Consider the following 24,313-nt stretch of genomic DNA (forward strand, 5'->3'; position numbering starts at 1 on the left):
AGGCCCCGACATATATGTTTGACCTCATTGATTTACCAGCAAGGAATACAAAAAGTTCGTCACGTACTTTCTTGAATCTCCATTATCCCAATTGCAGAGGACTTAAATTTAAATCAATATATGCATCTAGTTTCTCCTACATTTGTACGCAACGTTGGAATGCACTGCCGAATGCCATAAAAACAACACACGATTTGGCAGCCTTCCGGAAACTAATGAAGACTAACCTGTTCAGAGAGACTTATCAAAAGGACCCTTCTTAAAAAAACAGGACATCAGAACTGTACCAGAATTAGTTAACATTGAATTATTCTTATTTTGGTTACTTTATCACATTGTCATTATTGAACGCTTTTCACTACCCTTGATTTCAGCACCTGAAATGTATTGATTACCGATTTTATTCTAATTTACTGTGTACTCTATATACTCTGATTGGAACATTCTTCTGTATTTCTTATTCCGGAAATGGCAATCGCCACTACGGTATTTGTAAGCCACATTGAGCCTGCAAAGAGGTGGGAAAATGTGGGATATAAATGCAAAAAATAAATAAATAAATAAACATAGCTGTAAAATATTTATTAGTGGATGACACAACCCAGTACCATGTTTCGGCACTGAAAGTGCTTCTTCAGGAGCCTTGGTAAACATGTCAAACGAATCCTTATGAATAATGTCTTCAGAAATAAACCTCGCTGATGGTATGGCTTCTAGGCGCTGCTGGTGTGCTGAAGAAGGCACGTTCAATGCCGAAACATGATACCTTGTTGAGTCATCTCTTAATAAATATTTTATACCTACCTTGGATGCCTTTGGTCTATCTTTTGAAGAGTCTGATTCTGTTCCCACTCTTCTCCTGCTCCTGTGACTTTTCATGGGACATTGTTGTTCTTTCCATAATTACATAAGTATTGCCATACTGGGACAGACCAAAGGTCCATCAAGCCCAGCATTCTGTTTCTAACAGTGGCCAATCCAGGTCACATGTACCTGGCAAGATCCAAAACATTACAATACATTTTATGCTGCTTATTCTAGAAATAAGCAGTGGATTTTCCCCAAGTCCATTTTAATAATGGTCTATGGACTTTTGCTTTAGGAAGCCATCCAAACCTTTTCAAAACTCTGCTAAGCTAACTGCTTTTACTACATTCTCTGGCTATGAATTCCAGAGTTTAATTACACGTTGAGTGAAGAAACATTTTCTCCAATTCCTTTCAAATTTACTACTTTGTAGCTTCATCGCATGCCCCCTAGTCCTAGTATTTTTGGAAAGAGTAAACAAGTGATTCACGTCTACCCATTCACTTAAAGTTAGTCTGACCACCACTCACGCTTACTCTATGGCAGGCATGAGGCATAAATATTAGCAGCAAAATGCAGCAGTTGCAAGCATACATGAGAATAATAGGAACGCCGAGGACCCCCACACAGGAACGCTCAAGCCCCTCCAGGAATGCCCAGGCCCCTCCCACAGGAATACCTCCCTTTGCAGTTATGCACTAGACAAATCAGTCTGTTTACTGTTTCAAATGATTTATGGTCTTAGCTCTGAATTATTATTTAGTTTGTTCAGCACTTCTTTCTTTTGCCGTTCTTCTCGTCTACATGCTGCGCTAATCTTTCAACTCCCAACTTCAAGAGGTGTCACTTTTCAAGTGTTTATAGTTCATTATTTTGCTGCAATTTCATTTTGGAATTTTCTTCCTTCATGCTTAAGCCTGTAAACCAAGTATTTATCTTTCCACAAAAAAAACTGAAGACATTTTAATTTGATAACCGTTAATGATTTGACTTGACAGGGTTAATCCTGTATTTTGGATTTGTTGATTATTTCTCATCTTCAATGTCTGAATTATAGTGGTATATAAGTGCTACATCAACATTGATGATTTACACACGCACTTTCTAGAATAGGGAACATAACTGCAAATTATTGGCAATTAGTGCTGGTTAAGGCCAATCATAATTAGATGCCAATTAAGGACCAATTAAGTAATTGGTAGTAAGCTCTATGTTGCATGAGTAACTGTGATGGGGGAAGTGACTTGGAGCCTTTTGCACTTGAGTTATCCTACTTTTACTTGTAATACAAATCAAGCTCCACATTATATTGTACTGTTGTTCCTGGGAAATGTGGGTCTTCTTGGATGTCTGTGCCTCGGAGATTTATCTGTCATCCTGTTTCAGGTGTTCGATGCACGGGACTGTACCACGGCCCATGGGATGTTCAACTACATCTGCAACCACATCAAGTATGCAACTAACAAAGGCAACCTCAGGTCAGTGGGGGCCAGAGCTCCATGGCAAAGGCACAGATTGGCATATGTGTAAATACACTGAAAAGGGAACTTGCCACAAGGCCACGACTCTTCCTATGTTATAAGTACATAAGTATTGCCATACCGGGAAAGACCAAAGGTCCATCGAGCCCAGCATCCTGTTTCCAACAGTGGCCAATCCAGGTCACAAATACCTGGCAAGATCCCCAAAAAGTACAAAACATTTTATACTGCTTATCCCAGAAATAGTGGATTTTCCCCAAGTCCATTTAATAACGGTCTGTGGACTTTCCTTTAGGAAGCCGTTCAAACCTTTTTTAAACTCAGCTAAGCTAACTGCCTTTACCACATTCTTTGGCAATGAATTCCAGAGTTTAATTACACGTTGAGTGAAGAAATATTTTCTCCAATTCGTTTTAAATTTACTACATTGTAGCTTCATCGCATGCCCCCTAGTCCTAGTATTTTTGGAAAGTGTAAACAGATGCTTCACATCTACCCGTTCAACTCCACTCATTATTTTATAGACCTCTATCATATCTCCCCTCAGCCACCTTTTCTCCAAGCTGAAGAGCCCTAGCTGCTTTAGCCTTTCCTCATAGGGAACTCGTCCCATCCCCTTTATCATTTTCGTCGCCCTTCTCTGCACCTTTTCTAATTCCACTATATCTTTTTTGAGATATGGCGACCTGTTATAATAAACATTGCCTTATATTTAATTATACGTCTCCCCCATTGATTGGAAAGAGCCTATCTTCCCCCACTCTTCTCTTTTTATACTACATTTGTTTCGTGGGGATTAAGTGCACCTCCACATCCTGTGTGGCCCCCTTTTTTAGACCAGAATTGAACACAATATTCGAGGTGCAGTCGCACCATGGAGCGATACAAAGGCATTATAAGATCCTCATTTTTGTTTTCCATCCCTTTCCTAATAATACCTAACATTCTATTTGCTTTCTTAGCCGCAGCAGCACACTGAGCAGAAGGTTTCAACGTATCATCAACGACGACACCTAGATCCCTTTCTTGGTCCGTGACTCCTAATGTGGGACCTTGCATGACGTAGCTATATTTCAGGTTCCTCTTTCCGACATGCATCACTTTGCACTTGCTCACATTAAATGTCATCTGCCATTTAGACGCCCAGTCTCGTAAGGTCCTCTTGTAATTTTTCACAATCCTCCTGCGATTTAACGACTTTGAATAACTTTGTATCATCAGCAAATTTAATTACCTCACTAGTTACTCCCATCTCTAGCTCTGCAGCTACTTACAAATTTGTAATGTGAATATGATGTGCTCAGAAAACAAATTGTGGCTTATAATGATATGAAAAACATCCACCTCAAGCCATTGTCATCTATCATTGCACATCAGTTATCACACTTTGTTGAAATACAATGCCCAAAATAAATAGTGCTATCAACTTTTTCAGTACTTATCTTAATTGATGAAACTTCTAGTCACACTGTCTTCACTGTTTCAACACTTCATAAAGCTCATCAAATCATTATGGGGATCTACATCATCTTTACGCATTGAATGCAGGGCTGTACAAATCCTCAGTCCATAAAGTTCATATTCTCAACCTGGATCCATGTTTCAGCAACAACATTGGCTTCGTCAGGAGAAACAAATCACTATTCAAAATCAATTAGACATCTTCATTAAACCAAAACTCCTTAATTCACAATAACTGACATACAGAAGGTCAAGCATCCCTCCACTTCAAGATGGCGCTCAGGAGAAGTAAAGATGCCAGGCCTCCTTTTCAATCCATGTTAGGAGACCACCGCACAGGTGCTATTAAAATATAATGACATTCACTCTATATCTCTGTTGAGACCCGCTGGAGAGACTGTTCCACTCAAAAATAACTTTTTGTTCTTAACAAAGCTTGTGAAACATTCTCTCCTCTCGGAAAGTGCATTGTTAACATTGTTCCGGAGAGGAGGGAAAGTTTCACAAGCTTTGTTAAGAACAAAAAGTTATTTTTGAGTGGAACAGTCTCTCCAGCGGGTCTCAACAGAGAAATAGAGTGAATGTCATTATATTTTAATAGCACCTGTGCGGTGGTCTCCTAACATGGATTGAAAAGGAGGCCTGGCATCTTTACTTCTCCTGAGCGCCATCTTGAAGTGGAGGGATGCTTGACCTTCTGTATGTCAGTTATTGTGAATTAAGGAGTTTTGGTTTAATGAAGATGTCTAATTGATTTTGAATAGTGATTTGTTTCTCCTGACGAAGCCAATGTTGTTGCTGAAACATGGATCCAGGTTGAGAATATGAACTTTATGGACTGAGGATTTGTACAGCCCTGCATTCAATGCGTAAAGATGATGTAGATCCTGATAATGATTTGATGAGCTTTATGAAGTGTTGAAACAGTGAAGACAGTGTGACTGGAAGTTTCATCGAATAAGATAAGTACTGGAAAGGTTGATAGCAGTGCTCATGGACATTGTGGGTACCTGATGTGCAATGATAGATGGCAGTGGCTGGAGGTGGATGTTTTTCATAACATTATAAGCCACAATTTGTCTTCTGAACACATCGTGTTCATATTATACATTTTTAAGTAGCTGTCTGGCTATTTGTAGAGACACACAATTTACAGAATACTATCAGTTGTGCGAATTGCATGGCACACTTATGCCAGTCGTTGATCTGTTGTAAGTAAGTACACCTAATCTTTCATGCATCAATGCGGTTTTGACCTAAGATTCTATAAAGGTTTTGGCGCACCCTTAAGCTGTTACAGAATGGCGCTAAGCTCACCCCCTTTGTCATGACTAAAATGAGGCACTAATTTATCTTACTGTTTATGGAGGAGATGTGCATTTCCGCCTAGTGACGATCTAAAGAGGTTGACAGCACTCCATTGTCTGGAATGATAGATCCAGAGGCTGTCGTAACTTCCCCAATGTATCTACCAAACACGAACCTTCTTTTACCACAATAACACCTGTATTTGTTCATACTGCAACTGGCGAACGCCATTACGGTGCTATGTAAGCCACATTGAGCTTGCAAATAGGTGGGAAAATGTGGGATACAAATGAAACAAATAAATAAAATAAATTTGTCTCTTGAATGAGATATTTGGGTCATTTGCATTGTTCCATTAGGTTTGAGGGCACTCGTCCCAAGCTGGGTGAGATTTAGGAAGAAGGCAACACTTTCTCAGGGCTGCTGATACTTAAGTGAGCTTAGTACTAGTGAAAAATACCGAGCAATGATGAAAGCTGAGCATCTTCATTTACAGAATAGGGCAGGCTGCAAATCCCTGTGTCTTACACCTGCTCTGCACGCCCTCCTACCTTACTCCGCTCTTCTGCTGAGTATATCATATCCCTGCTCTCAGCATCTTCACCCCCTCCCCACCCCTCCCTTTCCTTTCTCTTACACTGCTGGTTGTCTTTTCTAACGCCACCGGTATTTTCCTTTAGGTCGGCCATCACTATCTTCCCTCAGCGGACGGATGGAAAGCAGGATTTCCGAATCTGGAATGCCCAGCTGATTCGCTACGCTGGTTACAAGCAATCAGACGGCAGCATTCTGGGAGACCCTGCCAACGTGGAGTTAACAGAGGTACAGTAATATAATGAAAAATGAAACAGCAGAGCAGATGGAGACGGAGGTTTAGTCTTAAATTAGACATGATGCAGTGGGAAACTATAGGATGTTGATGTTGGAAGATGATTCAGAAAAGTATGTATTTATGCAACTTCTGTCTTACAACATTGGTTAAATATTTGGGGCTTTTTATGCATAAGACATAGATATGCTGAGAATTACTTCCACCACATACATGCCTTTGAGAATCCTAAATTCTGGGCCTGACAAGATCCCTGAAATAGAAGCAGTGCTTCAATGATACTGTACAGAAAATCCAGAGTTGAGTCTTTGTCCAGAACCTTCTTTGTGGGCCAGCCAGAAATGTTGCAGCCATTGTGAACAGTGACACCTTGTAGCTGGATCACAAATACACTTGTACCAGGATCCAGAGGAATTATGGTGAGTGGGACAAAAGGGACCGGGGGGCTTGCCCGCAAGATAGTTCTTCACCTCATCACAAAGTCTACTGTGGGAGAACAACATGGGACCAGTTGCACCGAGGAGCTCCACCAATTTACTGCTGTATGTGAAGAATTCTACCTGCCAGCCAGGGACAGCAAAAGTCAGGAGTTCCACTTTGCAGCATATACCCACTCCATGACGGAATAGAACAGATGAAGGGGAGCTGCTCAGCTGCAAAACACACTGTGAGGTTGTGTGTTGTCTCTCCTAACCCTTGAAATGAGCTTTGCTGTCTGCTGTAGGAGCCTGGAGTGAGACGGGCACAGTGAAATATTCTGCTCTGTGCTCCTGTCTCTTAGAGAGCAGAGAGCAGCCGTCCTTTGTCCTGGGGACTTCAGAGGACCAGTAAGGAGCTACTGGGCAGGCAAATCCGGAATGATTTGGGGACACAGAAAGAAAATGAATGATCCAAGGTGAGGACAAGGTGAACTGGGAGATGATACAAGAGAGGGTTTAACGTAGTAGGAAGGTGAGAGGAGGTTGAGGAGGTTGGATACTTGAAGGTGCGCAAGAGAGGGCAGTAAGAAGGTCAAAATGCTGTCTTCTCCTTTCCTCTTCCCCATCTCCTTCCGTCTTCTTCAAGTCACAGAGCAAACTTGGACTAACCTTCACGTGTTTCACAGGTGTGGGGAACAGTTGGGGGTGAGAGAGTCAGGGAGGGCAGCAGAATCAGGGTGAGGAGGTATAAAAGGGTATTGGAGAATGAGGTGTGAAAGAATGCCAGAGATGGTGACAGTCCTTGCAGCAGTAAAATGTCCTCAGGTACCTCCAGCTTAATCAGTCCCCCTGTGCCTCTGGAAGTCAGGGAAATGTCACTGCCCTGAGAGGGAGGAGGGAAGTCCTGAGCTGTTGCGAATGAAGGCCTTTGGCATGCAGCCAAGTTAGAACAAAGTCCAGTTCAGCTGGAAGGCCAAAGGAGAAGGCAGAAGCTGCAGGGCAGAAAATATTAAACAGGAATTATATGCAAGAGCAGTGGGACGCTGCAAGCACTTTGCAAGAAACCTGGAGGTATCCAGTCAACCAGACCCGATCAGCAAGTTCAGTTCATTTTATTCCTCAGAGTGATTTAAATAAGAGCCCAATTTTCACATGGGTGTCTGGATAGGAAATGCAACATCCAGGTGGGGATGTGTATAATTTCCCACTTCCTAGGTATTTCGTGAAACACATATAAAGCCTCCAGGAAACACACATGTCCTCTGCAACATGTACAGCGAGTACAGCCATCCTTCAAAGCAGTAGCGTACATTCAACAAAAGAGCAGCATTTCCTGGGGTTCTGAAAGCGTAAGTGTCGGATTTTACAAACCTGGATATCCTTGAACAGCCAATTAAGAAAACAAACTAAAAATACTCTGGGCTTAATATTGAGCAGGAGTTAATTGGACAGCAGTTGAAAAGCACATGTGTATTTCTGATTTTATAATAGTGAGACATGAATTCCTTAAAAAAAATACTAGACCCTTAGCTATCTGGGTTAGAATCGGTGATGGAGGAGGCAATCGTGCTGACTCTTTTAGCAGTTACAAGCCCTCAAAAATCCAAAAAAACAGACTGGGAAATATCCAGGTACTGGCACTGAGTACCAGGTCCTTGGTGTCTCCCAGGAGCTCCCTGGTTACTGCTGACGCTCTAACACTAATTCCTGTAATTTATGGTTTTCATCATCGTCTCTCAATCTCCCATTAGATCTATGTCCATCAGTAACTTTGCCTTCAGATTTTTATCCAAAATTCTTTGTGCTCAGATATTTTAACAATACTCAAAAACAAGTTTATTAATGTGTCCATTTAGAAATGTTTGTCCACCCTACCTAGTCAACTAATAAAGTCCAAAATTATTTATCTTAAAATCACATCATCCCATAAACTGTGGATGTCAAAAAATCCGTTGAACGATATCGTCACACTTTTTCCATAGAAGAGATCTTGTTAAAGCATCGGCGCCTCATTTCTCCTTTTCTCCATTTTGATTTTTAGATTTTAGATATATCTCCATTTTTGAATTAAATTTCTTTACATGTGGTTGGGATAATTAGAAATGTCCACACTTCGACTCTTTGGACATTGGTTGGAGAACCCTGAGAGCCCCAGTAAAGATGCAGTTCTGCTCTGGCATCTGGGGGTTTGAGCTCTTTTTCCTCGTGTTTTTAAGATCACACAATTTGCATGAGCGTTCCGAACTTGTTCGTTGGAGACAGAGCTTTTTTTGAGGGGATACTTGGGGGTACTGAGTACCGGCACCTTTTCCATTGTCTGCTAAAATTGACCCATGGTCCCCAAGTTTTAATGAAAGAGCTCAGCTCTATACACCAATTCTGCATTGTTAAAGATTCTGTGACTGGTCGCTGGGTGCCTGGCTATTTTAGGGTGGGTCTTCCAATGATCACTCCACCCCTGAAGGGTGGCCTCGCATTTGAGTACCGGCACCTTTTTTGCTAGAAAAAAACGCACTGGTTGGAGATATAGCGCCAAGCAAAACTTCTAAAATGACCTCCTAGACCTCTTAGGGGTTCTTTTGCTAAGCTGTGGTGAGCATTAATACGTGCTTCCCGCGGGGCACATTCAGGTATCCTACAGTAGTTTGGGAATTGGCATGTGCTACCCAAGAACTAAAAAACAGAATTTATTTTTTAGTGCTGGGGGGTGAAAAGTAGGAATGTTCTGCAGTAATTGGTTAGTGCAGCTACATCACCATGCGCTAATCGATTACCACGCGAGTCCTTACTGCCTACAAAATAGGTGGCTGGTAAGGGCTGTGAATTTTGGTCCTGCAATACCACCATACATCAGAACACGGGATAGAGAGGCCAGAGAAATTAAGCATTGGGAGGTCAAAAGGGTCAAAAGTATTAGAACAATGGGTAACATTTCCTAGAAAGCGAGAATGTGCCTGGGTAGTGTAGCGTCGCAAGCATATAGAAATTCAATACTTTTGACCCACTATAAACAGCTGACATGCTAATGGCCACACGCTATCTCAGGGCCATTTTACCGCACACACGTCGTAACCCCACCCCCTGCTCTGCAATCCCAGGAACATTCTATGTGTAGTTCACTGCAGAATGCATAGGCTTCTCTTAGCATAGTAACATAGTAGATGACGGCAGAAAAAGACCTGCACGGTCCATCTAGTCTGCCCAACAAGACAACTCATGTGTGCTACTTTTGTGTATACCCTACTTTGATTTGTACCTGTGCTCTTCAGGGTACAGACCGTATAAGTCTGCCCAGCACTAGCCCCGCCTCCCAACCACCGGCTCTGGCACAGACCGTATAAGTCTGCCCAACACTATCCCCGCCTCCCACCACCGGCTCTGGCACAGACCGTATAAGTCTGCCCAGCACTATCCCCGCCTCCCACCACCGGCTCTGGCACAGACCGTATAAGTCTGCCCAGCGCTATCCCTGCCTCCCAACCTCCAGTCCCGCCTCCCACCACTGGCTCTGGCACAGACCGTATAAGTCTGCCCCGCACTATCCCCGCCTCCCAACCTCCAGCCCCGCCTCCCACTACCAACTCTGCTATCCAATCTCGGTTAAGCTCCTGAGGATCCTTTCCTTCTGAACAGGATTCCTTTATGTTTGTATCGGCTATTTCCTACCTGGAAAATGTGCTTTACTTGCAGAAAATTCCCCCTGGGAGTATCATTCTTTAAGGCATTTTAGTGCAAAAATGGCCTTTCACAATTTGCCAGTTTATTTTATTTATTACATTTGTACCCCGCTCTTTCCCACATACAGCATGTCCAGTGCGGCTTACATAGTAAAAGAAAGCATCTTACATGGTAAAGAATACAGTAAAAACAAGGAAATGTAGGAACAGTATTATAAATTGTGATGATCGTAACTACTTACATTATGAAAGGCATTACAAAGGACATGTGAAAAGAAGGTAATGAACTAGAATAGGGAAGGTAGACAAGGATATGATAGGTGAAAGGGAAGGAGAATGGGAGGGAAATGGTAAAGGATGGAGGGAAGAAGATGAGGGATTGAGAATAACATTGGATTCAGAGTAAGCGTCGACGTCTTAGCAGGAGTATCGTAGGTGAATGCAAAAAACTTGCCCACTGTATTCCCAAAGTCAGGTCTGGGAACAGGTGTGCAGGGACATGCACACTCTTGAAAATCTGAGTGCCTGTGCATGATTTTACCAGAAAAGCTGTGCGCCCCAAAGTACATCGACCTGTCCAGCCAAATTTTAACTGGGTGGGGGAGGGAGGATTGAAAAGCAGGTATGTAGCAGGTATCTTACTTGCTTAACTTCCAAGGTTAACTACAGTCATTGTTTCTGCCATTCAGTCATCAGCAAGAATTATTAAATACTTGTTATTTTTTTGTGGAGGAAACCTAGAAGTCCCATTTACTTTTTCATTTTCTTTTCTAACACTAATGGAAAATCCAGCAACCCCTGGCCATCCTACTACTACTACTATTTAGCATTTCTATAGTGCTACAAGGCATACGCAGCACTGCACAAACATAGAAGAAAGACAGTCCCTGCTCAAAGAGCTTACAATCTAATAGACAAAAAATAAATAAAGTAAGCAAATCAAATCAATTAATGTCGCCCACTGTTAAGTGCTGTGGCTCCATTGGTTTCAGTGGAGAACTTCAGGCTGTGGGTGCTTGAGCATTTCTAGTTATGTTGTGGCCGGGGCACAGGAGCAGAGATTTCCTTCTCTCTGTCTAGATGCCGTAGCCACAGGTGGGCCTGGGTGGGCCGGGGCCCACCCACTTAGGGCTCAAGCCCACCCAACAGTAGCACACGTTTAGCTGGTAGCTGGTGGGGATCCCAAGCTCAGCCAGCTGAAGACTTCCCCCTGATGGTAACGAAAACGCTACTCTCCACGATACTGGCACCTGCGCATGCCTGCTGCAGACTGCCAAGGTGGAAAGAAGCATTTCCGCACCAGCTCAGGTATTTTTTTGGGTGGTGGTTGGGACGGGGGAGAACACTTGGTGCCCACCCACTTCTTGCCTAGGCCCACCCAAAATCTGTTGTCTGGCTACACCTCTGAGACAGAGGTATCTCTCTTCATGGTAAACAGGGGTCACCTTGGCTATGCCTATGTGAGAATTACTCTTAATCTTCCAGCTCCATGACTATTTGTGTACTTTTTGCTGTCTGCCTCATGACAGCTTGGAATGATTATTTTAATTTTTTGCCACAGATCTGCATTCAGCAAGGCTGGAAGGCACCGAGGGGTCGTTTTGATGTTCTGCCGCTTGTACTGCAGGCTGGTGGCAATGATCCAGAACTATTTGAGATTCCTCCAGAACTGATCCTGGAAGTACCAATTCGGCACCCCAAGTAAGTCACAGAAGGTTGCTGCCAGCGAGTGGGGGTGGGTAGGCATACATGGGATCATCTTGGGGGATGAGAACTTTATAGGGTCCTTTCTTCACATTCAGATGATGAGTCCTGCTGGACTTGATGTCTTGTTTTTAATTTTTGGGCAACTTTTTCCTGTCCCTGTTTACTAGTGAGCAAACGGTATTACTGGGTCTCCTATAACAGCCGCAATCAAGCGAACAAGAGATGTCTCCGAGGAAAAAACGTCTTACAGATGTCTCATAACTCTCTCATGCACATATTATAGACATATGAAGATACAAATCCCTCTCAGTCTATAACAGGTCACATGAACTTAGGCACCAAGGGGTAAATTCTGTAAGTGACACCTAAAAATCAGTGCTGAAAATGTTCTATTCTATAAAGGGTCTGCGTCCCTTATAGATTAAGTCTTAGGGCATAAACCCTGCCTAGCTTTAGTTACTGGCAATTATGCCTGCTAAAAGCAGGTATAAATCCTGGCACCTAAATTAGCTGCAGTGTGGCTGAATTTTGTATTTACTCACATAACATAGTAGATGACGGCAGAAAAAGACCTGTATGGTCCATCCAGTCTGCCCAACAAGATAAACTCATATGTGCTACTTTTTGTGTATACCTTACCTCAGGGGCATGGCCAGACCTCAGCAGGAGGGGGGTCCAGAGCCGGAGGTGAGGGGCACATTTTAGCCCCATCCGGCGCCGCCGACACCCCCCCACCATTGCCGACCCCGCCGCCGCTACCAGCACCACCAACTTTGATCCCCCCGCCGACGACCCTCTCGACCCCCCCCTACCGCCGCCAACCCTCCCCCGCCGTCGCCTACCTTTGCTGGCGGGGGACCCCAACCCCTGCCAGTCGAGGTCCTCTTCTTCCTTCGTTCTGTTTCTGAGTCTGACGTCCTGCACGTATGTGCGGGACATCAGACTCAGAACGAAGGAAGAATAGGACCTTGGCTGGCGGGGGCTGGGGTCCCCCGCCAGCAAAGGTAGCAGATGGCGACGGCGGGTTGACAGCAGGAGGGGGGGTCGAGAGGGTTGTCGGCAGGGGGGTCCAGGGCCAAATCTATGGGGGCCCAGGCTCCCGTGGCCCCACGTAGCTACGCCTCTGCCTTACCTTGATTTGTATCTGCCATTTTCAGAGCACCGACCGTAGAAGTCTTGCCCAGCAGTAGCCCCACCTCCCAACCACCAGCCCAGCCTCACCCCACTGGCTCTGCCACCCAATCTCGGCTAAGCTTCTGAGGATCCCTTCCTTCTGAACAGGATTCCTTTATGTTTATCCCACGCATGTTTCAATTCCGTTACTGTTTTCATGTCCACCGCCTCTCGTAGGAGGGCATTCGAAATATCCACCACTCTCTCCGTGAAAAAATATTTCCTGACATTTTTCTTGAGTCTACCCCCCCTCAAGAAAAATGTCAGGAAGTATTTTTGGAACATTTTGGAACGCCCCAGAAATGCCCCAAGCTATGACCCCCAAAATTTACGCACATTAAGATTTACATGTGGCTCATTATAGAATACTAGTAAAAAAGGCCCGTTTCTGACACAAATGAAACGGGCGCTAGCAAGGTTTTCCTCGGAGTGTGTATGTTTGGGAGAGTGTATGTGAGAGTGACTGTTTGAGAGTCAGAGTGAAAGTGTGAGTGTGTGTGTGTGAGAGAGAGAGTGAGTCTGGGTGTGAGTGTGTTTGTGAGAGAGTGTGTGTGTGAGAATGAGAGTGTATGCAAGTGTGTATGTGAGACACAGTGTGAGAGAGAGTGTGTGTGTGTGGGCGAGAGAGAGAGTGTGTGTGAGACACAGATTCTCTGTGAGAGTGAGTGTATGAGACCAAGCGAGTGTGTGAGTGACTGTGTGGCACATAGAGAGTGAATGTGATACAGTGTGAGACAGAGTGTGTGAGAGTGAGAGTCAGAAAGACATTGTATATGAGAGAGAGAGTGTGAGCCCTGCCCTCCCAATCCATGCCCATCTGTCCCCTGCCCCCTCCATTTATCCTTTTCCAGCATTTCCCCTCTCTCCCTGAGCCCTGCCCTCCCAATCCATGCCCATCCATGCTCCTCTGTCCCCTGCCCCCTCCATTCATCCCTACCCAGCAATTCCCCTCTCTCCCTGAGCCCTGCCCTGCAATCCATATCCATCCATGCCCATCTGTCCCCTCCATTCATCCCTATCCAGCAATTCCCCTCTCTCCCTGAGCCCTGCCCTCCCAATCCATGCCCATCCATGCTCCTCTGTCCCCTGCCCCCTCCATTCATCCCTTTCCAGCAATTCCCCTCTCTCCCTGAGCCCTGCCCTCCCAATCCATGCCCATCCATGCTCCTCTGTCACCTGCCCCCTCCATTCATCCCTATCCAGCAATTCCCCTCTCTCCCTGAGCCCTGTCCTGCAATCCATATCCATCCATGCCCATCTGTCCCCTCCATTCATCCCTATCCAGCAATTCCCCTCTTCCTGAGCCCTGCCCTCCCAATCCATGCTCCTCTGTCACCTGCCCCCTCCATTCATCCCTATCCAGCAATTCCCTTCTCTCCCTGAGCCCTGCCCTGCAATCCATATCCATCCATGCCCATCTGTCCCCTCCATTCATCCCTATCCAGCAATTCCCCTCTCTCCCTGAGCCCTGCCCTCCCAATCCATGCCCCTCCATTCATCCCTTTCCAGCAATTCCCCTCTCTCCCTGAGCCCTGCCCTCCCAATCCATGCCCATCCATGCTCCTCTGTCCCCTGCCCCCTCCATTCATCCCTTTCCAGCAATTCCCCTCTCTCCCTGAGCCCTGCCCTCCCAATCCATGCCCATCCATGCTCCTCTGTCCCCTGCCGCCTCCATTCAACCTTTTCCAGCAAGTCCCCTCTCTCCCTTCCATGACCCCCCTCGCATCCATGCTCCTCTCTCTCCCATGTCCCAGCCTGGCCCGCCCTCTTCTCCCCCCCCCCCTTCGCATCCATGGCCCCCCCTTCGCATCCATGCTGTCGTTTCTCCCCTGCCCTCCCGCTCCCATTGTTTAACTTTACTGGTCACCCTCTTCTCTCCCCCAAACTTCCTTTTTTTTTTTTTTCTTCTTTTTAAATTTACCTCCGTGGCGGTTCCGGCAGCGAAGCGTCAGGGAAGGAGGCGGCGCTCCCGACGTCTAGCCTTCCCTTCGCTGTGTTCCGCCTTCTTCTGATGTCATCCTTGATGTTAGAAGAAGGCGGAACACAGCGAAGGGAAGGCTAGAGACGTCGGGAGCGCCGCCTCCTTCCCTGACGCTGCGCTGCCGGAATTGTTTGGTTTTTTTTTCCGCCCTCGACGTCATGACGTTTGACGCGAGGGCGGGGCAGAGACGGCTGGCTGGCTTGAAGGCTTCACACCATGAATCCACGAATCCTTCAGCCTGGGAGTGACGTCAGATGGCTTCAGAACGTTGTCCTCAGAACGTTGAGGGTGCGTTTTATTATATTAGAAGATGATCTGCGCATAAATCCTAATTAAGGTCAATTAATGCCAATAATTGGTTCTTAGCAGCCAATGATTGGCTTGTTAAGCAATTAAGTTGCGTTCATAAATTGGCTAAGCATGCTGATTGTACGCGCAACTTTGGTCATCATTTGTAGAATCCAGGGACCATCGTGAATGTAGGTCGCAGAATGGCAGCACTTATATGCATAAGGGCCAGGCTCACACGCAAGGCTCCCCTAGAACTCTAAGGGGGAGGATTTAGGTGGTTGCCTGTACTCCTGCTATTGACATGGTGCAAGTAGGCATGTAACTACTGACATATAAGAGAAATTACACGTAAAGGACTAGAGCCTGCATGCCGAAAAAATGCATACTGAGCTCTGAGTTGGGCGCTGTTTGTAGAATAGCACATAGCACCGGGGATCCACGCCCCACTGGTGGGGTGAGCATTGACACCAACTGAAACCTGGAGTAAATCTTCACGCAAATTCCCTCGATTTCTATAATAGTGTGTACATCTTTAGCAAACACTCTTGTGACCCGCCCATGCTCCTCCTGTGGCCACACCCCCTTTTCAATTGCACGCTAAAAGATCTATATGTGCATCTTTAGAGAATAACGCTTAGCACAACGCCCACGTAAATCCAGATTGTTGACAATGCCAATAATTGAATTAGCACCAAATTATTGGCTGTAATTGACTTGTTACCCAATTAAATTGGGCATGTGCCCAGATTTGTTTGCAGAATTTTGAGCACCATATACAGAATCAGGGCGGAAAGTGGGCACCTAAATTATGGCACCTAGTTATGGATTGTCCCCTGTCTACATACACCGATACCACAGGCATAGAGGATTTTTGCTAAAGACATGTATGCATAGAGACCAATGTATATCAAACTGTCACTGCATTCAAGTGGAAGGGAAGAGATTTGGGATTTAGCTCACACCTTGTAGCTCAAGACCAGGGCCGCTGAGAGAGGGGCCAAAATTCCCCGGGCCTCCAAGGGGGGCCCGGTGCCACAGTACCCAGTCTCACCCGCCTGCCCTCGGCTCCGTCAACAGCCCCCCTCCGTCCGCCACCGGGCCCCCTGCATTCAAATCATAGCGCCTCACCTCCGTCTGAAAGCGCAGCAGCAGATCGCCTCCCTTCGGGCCTTCCCTCCCTGTGCCCCGCCCTAGTCTGATGTAACTTCCTGTTTCCGCGAGGGCAGGACACAGGGAGGGAAGGCCCGAAAGGAGGCGATCTGCTGCTGCGCTTTCACACGGAGGTGAGGCGCTGTGATTTGAATGCAGGGGGCCCGGTGGCAGACGGGGCTGGGGGTGGGCGGGGGGGGGGGGGGGGAGGCGGCAGGGGCCGGGCCCAGCCCAGCCTCTCGGCAGCCCTGCCCCTGCCGCCAGATCAGTTACATTCAGGTGCAGTAGGTAAGTTTCTGTCCCTGATGGGCTCACAGTCTGTTTATACCTGAGGCAATGGAGGGTTAAGTGACCTGCCGATGACCACACGGAGCTGTAGTGAGATTTGAACCAAGGTGATCATAACCTCTAATTATAAATTGATTCTTGGACATTTGGTTTCTTCTAGAAGCAAATAACTATTACAGTTGTTGGACAGAGTAACTTCTCTTTCTCCTGGTCACTTGTAGAGAATGACTTGGCTCAAAGGCCTCATTGTCCACTTTTGTTCTCTATAATGACCTTAATTTAATGTGTTGGTGGGTAAGAGTCACTTTGATACCAGTTTTCAGCCTCATGTGAAAATAAAGCATTTGTGTTCTTGCTAGAAACTTTTGTTAAAGCCATCTCACCACTGCCCAACCCCTGATTCTGAGCCCATCTTACCCCGCTGTGTGGTTATCTACAGGTTTGAATGGTTTAAGGATCTAGGCTTGAAATGGTACGGATTGCCCGCTGTATCCAGCATGCTCCTGGAAATTGGAGGCCTGGAATTCACTGCCTGTCCGTTCAGTGGCTGGTACATGGGCACGGAGATTGGTGTCCGAGACTACTGCGACAACTCTCGCTATAACATCCTGGAGGTACCGTCCCCTTTCTAATACCTGTGACTCGCTCTCTCTTTCACAGCAGGCACGGTGGATGCATTCAAAACAATGTTCTTTCATTTCCTCTTTATTTCATATGTCACATGTCTTTATTTCATTTCATTCTGTTCTCATCTGCTCTATTTGCAAATAATGCCCTCTAAACTATTTTAGCACGCACTGCTTGCAATTACAAATAACGTATATAAAGTGACAAGATATGAATGTTTAAAAATGAACACTTTGCTTAGAAAATGGCATGAAATACCGCAGTTCACTATTTGTTATGTTGCTACAATGTTTGTCATTTGTACAACGTAAAATATAAGACCATTGTACCTGCAGGGAGGGTGGGCAATTTTCAAATAGTAATGCTTAGACTATAGTGTGAAGAGGCAGTGGTGTACCAAGGGGGGGAGGTGCGGAGGGGGCGGTCTGCCCCGGGTGCACGCCGCTGGGGGGGGGGGGGTGCCGCGCGCCTGTTGACTCCGCTCGTTCCGTGCTCCCTCTGCCCGGAACAGATTACTTCCTGTTCTGGGGCAGAGGGAGCATGGAACGAGCGAAGCCGACAGGTGCGCGGCACCCCCCCCAGCAGGTAAAAATGCACCTGGGGGGGTGTCCTTTCGCCGGGGGGAGGTGTCCTTTCACCAGGGGGGGTGTCCTTTCGCCGGGGGGGGGGGCGCGCTGCACCCGGGGGGGGGGCACATCGGCGATCCGCCCCGGGTGTCAGCCACCCTAGGAACGCCACTGTGAAGAGGTACTGGAGAATCTAATAATCTTCAGTTAATTCAATCCCCATAAAAACAATTTTTTTCAAAGATTTTCCAGATTTCAACAGGAACACTCTATCAATTCAACATCAATCACTGGAGGAAAAGACCACAGAGGTTAAAAAAAATGTACAAATATGTTATAAAACGTTTCAATAATATCGTTAGTCAGAAAAACCTCCCACTTTTTCTTGAATAAAAAGTCTTGCAAATAATCCAAAAATGGTAAAAGTTCAGGTCAGTGGCATAACTACGGGTGGGCACAGGCCCACCCATTCTTGGTTCAGACCCACCCAGCGGCAGCACCCCACATCAACATCTCTCCTCTTTCGTGACGTCCTGGCATCTGACCGCCCCATTGCTGAACCCCGTCTCTCCCCCGTCCCCGGTATACCTTAATGGCATCCCCGGCGCCTGCACTGATTCAATTATTGCTGTCTGCGCCGACCCTGCAGGCTTCCATTAGCTGGATCCCGCCCTCGCTTTCATCATTTCCTGTCTGGCAGGACCCGGACGATGGAAGCCTGCAGGGCCGGTGCAGGCAGCAATAATTGAATCACTGCAGGTGCCAGGGACGCCTGTAAGGTACACTAGGTAGGGACAGGGTTCAGTGATGGGCGGTCAGATGCCTGGACGCCACGGAGGAGGAGAGATGTTGATGTGGGGTAGGTGAAAAAAATCTATAATTTTTTAAATATCTACAGGGGTTGGGGGGGAGCTGTGCCATGGAAGGACCCATCTAAGTTAACTCCAAAATACGCCACTTTTTCGGGTCAATATTCAAAGCGATTTCACCAGCTAGAACGAGCTCCTGGCTGGTTAAATCGCCTGTTTAGCAATAACTACTAACTTCCACAGGTACTTAACTGGTTTGTGCTGCTAGAAATAGCCAGTTAACACCAAACTGCAAACCAGCTATTTTGGGGGCATTCCAGGGGTAATTGGCCTGTTAAATGCCGATATTCAGCACTTAACTGTCCAGGTTAACTGCATTAAAGTCAGTCCTATCTTTACAGAATATCCCATAGCCAGTTACATGCTGAATACTGGGCTTTACCAGCTATGCGTTAGCTGGCTCCAGACAGAGCCCGACATTGAATATCCAGGAATAACTCTGGCAGTGGTCAGCAAAACACTAAATATCGACCCCTATGTTAATGAACTGTAGCCTGAAGATCCACTCAGTTCAATGAAAACGTCCAAGTCAAAAAAAGAAGGGCATTCTAAGTTTTTAGACCTGTTTCAATCACGTCCAGGGTATCCAAAGGTGCCCTATTTGAGTAGCTGACCACTGGAGGGATTAATGCATGACACCTCATGAGTCCCCCCCCCCAGTGGTTACTGTCCCCCCTCCCTCACCCCTGAAAGTGGAACCGGAAAGCGAAACTAGGTTCCCCGACAACATCGGTTATTGTGGGCATTCTGAACACAACAAAAGCATAGAAGCCAGCTCTCTGGGGGCTTGAGCACCTCCAACATTGAACAAACTCCTTGCCTGTGTCCAGGGAGAGGTCATTTCTGTTGGGTTTAGCACCCCCAATAATTATGAAAAGTTGGCTCCTATGGTGTGAAGTGGTCAAGTATATTGAGCCCTCCGGAACTGGAGATATACTTACTGTACCTAAATATTAAAACCACCTGTACAGTAGGCATATCCCTCTTTCTGGCGGAGTTCACCAATTAAAATAACAGAGTTGAGTGGACTATGAACCTGCACTGATCATTAAGCTGCCCCTCTGCTCTGGAGGGACATCTGTGTGGACCTTTATGTAAAATGTTACAAGACAGACATTCTTTCCCCTGTTTTGTTTTGTTTTTGGCGTTCATAATTTGGAAGTTTTACAGTAAAGTCTTGATCATGCAACGTAAATAGGATTGACCCGTTGTTGGGTAAGTGAAAAGTTGGATAATACAGAAAACAATGGTAACCCCTCAAACAGTCCATACACAAAGTCTGTAAAAGCAGGGTCCCGGTCACAACGGTGCTGTTTCTCTGTAAAATTTGGGTCTGAACAAAAATGGTCTCCAGTGCGAAACTTCCCTAACGGAGAAGAACACGATGACGTCATCAGGCGGTCTGTCGGATATGCCGGATGGTCAGATTAGTGAAGATCGGATAATCGTGACTGTACTTTATTTTGGAAAATGGCTTTCATTTTAGACGTTCGAACAGGAAACTCCAGAGTTTTTCTTGTTCAAAAATGGCTGTGAGATGGATGGGGTTTTTGCACGTTATGAGTAGGGCATCCCGATTCTGACTTGGACATTCCTTTGAAAGTGCCCTTTCACGTATCTTTAGAAAATAGGCTCCTAGGACAATTCCCAGAGGCACATAAATTTACAGCAGCTTTGAAGAAGTTATAAATTTGTGCAGATGTTCTAGGTGTGGATGTGCATTTTTAATCAAATAAGTGTATGCGTCATAGTTCTGTTTGTACTCTGACAAACTACAGCCTCGGGTCTTTCAGTGCTCACCCTTACTGTCTTGTGGTATGAATGACTGCTGTCCTGTTCTATGATTTGGGGTTCCTTTCTGACTTAGTTTTTTATATTTTATTGTTAGTCACTTTGATCTACTTGGCTATAATGGCAATATAGCAGATATTAAAAAAAACCCATAAACTATACATGTAATCTACTATACGGACCCACGATATTGTTCATATATCATCAGCTGCACTCTTTTATAAAATCATGTGTTTATAACATGATTTCCATATGGAAAACGCTTTATAACATTAACTCTCAATAATGCTAAAATTAGACTACTGTGATGCAAAGAACTGCAACTGGAAACTCCCAGTAAGGGAATTATCATTCAAGCTGATCTATTGTTTTTTGCAGGAAGTTGCCAAAAAAATGAGCTTGGACACACGGAAAATGTCATCACTGTGGAAGGACCAGGCGCTGGTGGAAATTAACATCGCTGTTCTCTACAGCTACCAGGTACTGGCCTCTAAAAGGGGAAGGTGTGCGCTGGTTACCCACATTCATCTCGACAGTTGTCAACTAGCAGGTCATTTTGCTAAGCCCTTCCATTCATCCTTCAGTTCAGCTCGGTTTCTTTAGAAACATGCTATTAAACCCGAAATTTATGATGCTGGACATATTCCAGGAATTGTGTTGAAGACAGGCAAATTGGACTGGAGACTGAAATATATCAAATGGATTCTTAGGTGCTTAAAATGTTGACGATGGTGAGGGTATGTAATACGTTGGCATTTATGCCAGTTCTCTCTGGCATCAATTCAATTTCATCTGCAGCTGAGCACTGAATAATTATTTTGGGAAATACACCAGAGCCACTCGGCTGCAGAAGCATTCTTCTGTTCTGCCCATGGCAAAAACAAGTTTTTAAAAAGCTGCAATCAAATAAAAATAGAAAAAAAGCAAGAATTCTTATCTGATTTCTCTTTGTGAGATCAAGTGAAAGTGAAGGCTATGCCCTACGTACAGGACGTGAGGGGGAAGAGACAGCAGGGCAGGCAACATGGTGGTGCCGAAGACCAGCGTTGGATTAGGCTTCAGCTGGCGGGGTTTGGGGACCCCAGAGGAAATTTGGGGGGGCCTAGGCCCCCTGGCCCCATGTAGCTACGCCACTGCGGCTAAAGAAACACTTACTGCTGCCAGCTGATATGTACCCTCTAGTAGTGGAGTGGAGGCGTAGCCTAGTGGTTAGCGCAGCGGACTTTGATCCTGGGGAACTGAGTTCGATTCCCACTGCAGCTCCTTGTGACTCTGGGCAAGTCACTTAACCCTCCATTGCCCCAGGTACAAAATAAGTACCTGAACATATGTAAACCGCTTTGAATGTAGTTGCAAAAACCTCAGAAAGGGGGTATGTCAAGTCCCATTTCCCCTTTCCCTATTTGAGATTCTAGATGGAATGTTGCTACTATCTGAGATTCTACAATGAATGTTGCTATTCCACTAGCAGGACGTCAGACTCACAGAAACAGAAGCCTGTGTGGCCGCGTTGCTGATCTGCTACTAGGGCAGGCTTCTACATGAAACATTGCTAGTGGAGGAGTAGCCTAGTGGTTAGTGCAGCGGACTCTGATTCTGGGGAACTGTATTGGGCAATCAAGCCATTGTGACATCACTGATGAGGTTGTCTCTTATTGGTGGAATGAGGAGGAGTAGCCTAGTGGTTAGTGCAGTGGACTCTGATCCTGGGGAACTGGGTTCGATTCCCACTGCAGCTCCTTGTGACTCTGGGCAAGTCACTTAACCCTCCATTGCCCCAGGTACAAATAAGGACCTGTATATACTATGTAATTGCTTTGAATGCAGTTGCAAAAACCACAGAAAGATGGTATATTAAATCCCATTTCCCTTTCCCTTTCCTTAGTTACTAATAACTGGGGATAAGAGTACACTTAGTACATTTATAGCCCGGTAACATAGTTCATAGCAGATTACAATTAAGATACTAGATCGAAGTAAATCTAACATATGACAATATTAACCTGAAGTTGTATCACAGCCATCAATAATCATTACCAAAACCCAACGTCAATTAAGGTAACTACAGTTTGTTACTTCCTTATCACATATTTATAGAATAACAATGTCTTTAGTCTCTTTTTAACGATAACTAGGCAACTGCCTTAGGTTAAATGGAAGAGAATTCCATAAACTAAATGCCTGATAATGCAAATAAAGAAGTGAACGGTTTCTTCGAAGTAATCCCCCGTGTACTGGGGAAAGAAAAGGACAAGGAATTTCGAATATTATAGTGTTGTCCTGTTTTTGAATAACAAACGAGAGAAATCATATAACCGAGGAATCAAACCAGCTGCAATCTTAAGTAAGAAACATCCTAACTTGAAAAACACCCTGGCCTCCATGGAAAGCCAATAAATGCAGCTCAATAAAATATGGAGTAATTCTGTCAAATTTCTTAAGAGAGGAAATCGGGCGAACAGCCACATTTTGAACAGTTGGAATTCTCTACTATAATAAAAAGCACCTCCAACGTTCTGAAGCTGACTCCGTGGCTTCACTGAAGTGAAGGGTTCATAGGGTTCGTCAGATTCGTCAGTCTGTCACCATCTCTCTCGGCCCCGCCCTCGCGTCAAAACGTGATGACGTCGAGGGCGGCGGACCTATCAGAGGTGCGAGGGCGGGGCCGAGAGAGATGGTGACAGACTGACGAATCTGACGAACCTTACGAACCCTTCACTTCAGTGAAGCCACGGAGTCAGCTTCACAACATTGCAGGTGCGTTTTATTACACTACACAGCTCCCTAATTTTGCAGTTAAACATCGCAGGGTGGCTGGAGGGGGGGGGGGGAGATGGGGGGGCAATGATCCTGGAAAACTGGGAGGGAGGGAGAGGGGGGGCAATGACCCTGGGAGGGTGGGGGGGACGGACCCTGGAACTTGGAGGGGGGCGGGCAGACCCAGGAACTGGGAGGGAGGGAGGGGGAGTGACCCTGAAACTGGGAGGGAGGGGGAAAGGGCCGACCCTGCAACTGGGAGGGAGGGAGGGGGCAGGGACACCCTGGAACTGGGAGGGAGGGAGAGGGGGGGGCCCTGGCACACACACTCATTCTCACACACACACTCTCGCACCTAGTCTCACTCTCTCTGTCACACACACTCACACGTTCACTCTGTCTCTATCACAGACTCACTCTCACACACACTCTGTAAAACACACACACTCCGAGGAAAACCTTGCTAGCGCCCATTTCATTTGTGTCAGAAACGGGCCTTTTTTCCTAGTTTTCTCAATGAATGATAACCCCAAATATACAATATTATAGTAATTTAGGGATCCTTTTACACAGCGGTGGTAACCCCAACGTGAGCTTACTGCTCACTCTTTTGGGACTACCGCCAGCTCAACAAGGCAGCCGGTGGTTGTACTGCCCCAAGAATGCGCCATTTCAAGGGGGGAAAAATAAAACCCCTGGAAATGGCTTATGTGGCACTCACCTGGCCCTCAATGGGTGGTGGTAAGGGCTCCCCCGCCGCATGGCCATGCGGTAAAGAGTTATCTCACGTGGGGGGGGGGGGGTGCTTTTACCGTCTGAGGGAAAAATGGCCCTGGCACGTGGGAAAAACAGCCCCCGCAGCTTAGTCAAAGGACCCCTTAATTTACTAGGAATCAATGATTGTACCACAAGTTTAAACAAATCTTTTGACAAATCTTTCCAAATACTTCTTAACTTGCTCATAACATCAAAAGAACTCTTTGCAAGTGAGTTAACCTGATGCTCCATGGATAATTTATCATCCAGCACAACACCCAAGACTTTAATTGAGCGATCTAACAAAGACGTTTCTCCATCAATAGTGAAATTTAGATCCATTTTTCATTCTACCCTAGGCCCCCGACAACAGAAA

General features: G+C 45.8%; 1 protein-coding gene across 1 annotated transcript in view; it reads left to right on the forward strand.

Moving 5' to 3' along the window:
- NOS1 (nitric oxide synthase 1) overlaps positions 1-24,313 on the forward strand; it is a 182,466-nt gene that overhangs the window by 71,318 nt on the left and 86,835 nt on the right. Inside the window, exons 6-10 of the mRNA XM_030219764.1 lie at positions 2,194-2,285; positions 5,738-5,879; positions 11,544-11,683; positions 17,011-17,185; positions 20,803-20,904. Coding sequence (XP_030075624.1) covers positions 2,194-2,285; positions 5,738-5,879; positions 11,544-11,683; positions 17,011-17,185; positions 20,803-20,904 — 651 coding nt within the window. The remainder of the gene's footprint in view (positions 1-2,193; positions 2,286-5,737; positions 5,880-11,543; positions 11,684-17,010; positions 17,186-20,802; positions 20,905-24,313) is intronic.

This window comes from Microcaecilia unicolor, chromosome 11 (assembly GCF_901765095.1).
Source record: "Microcaecilia unicolor chromosome 11, aMicUni1.1, whole genome shotgun sequence".
In the NCBI taxonomy this organism is placed as follows: Eukaryota; Metazoa; Chordata; class Amphibia; order Gymnophiona; family Siphonopidae; genus Microcaecilia; species Microcaecilia unicolor.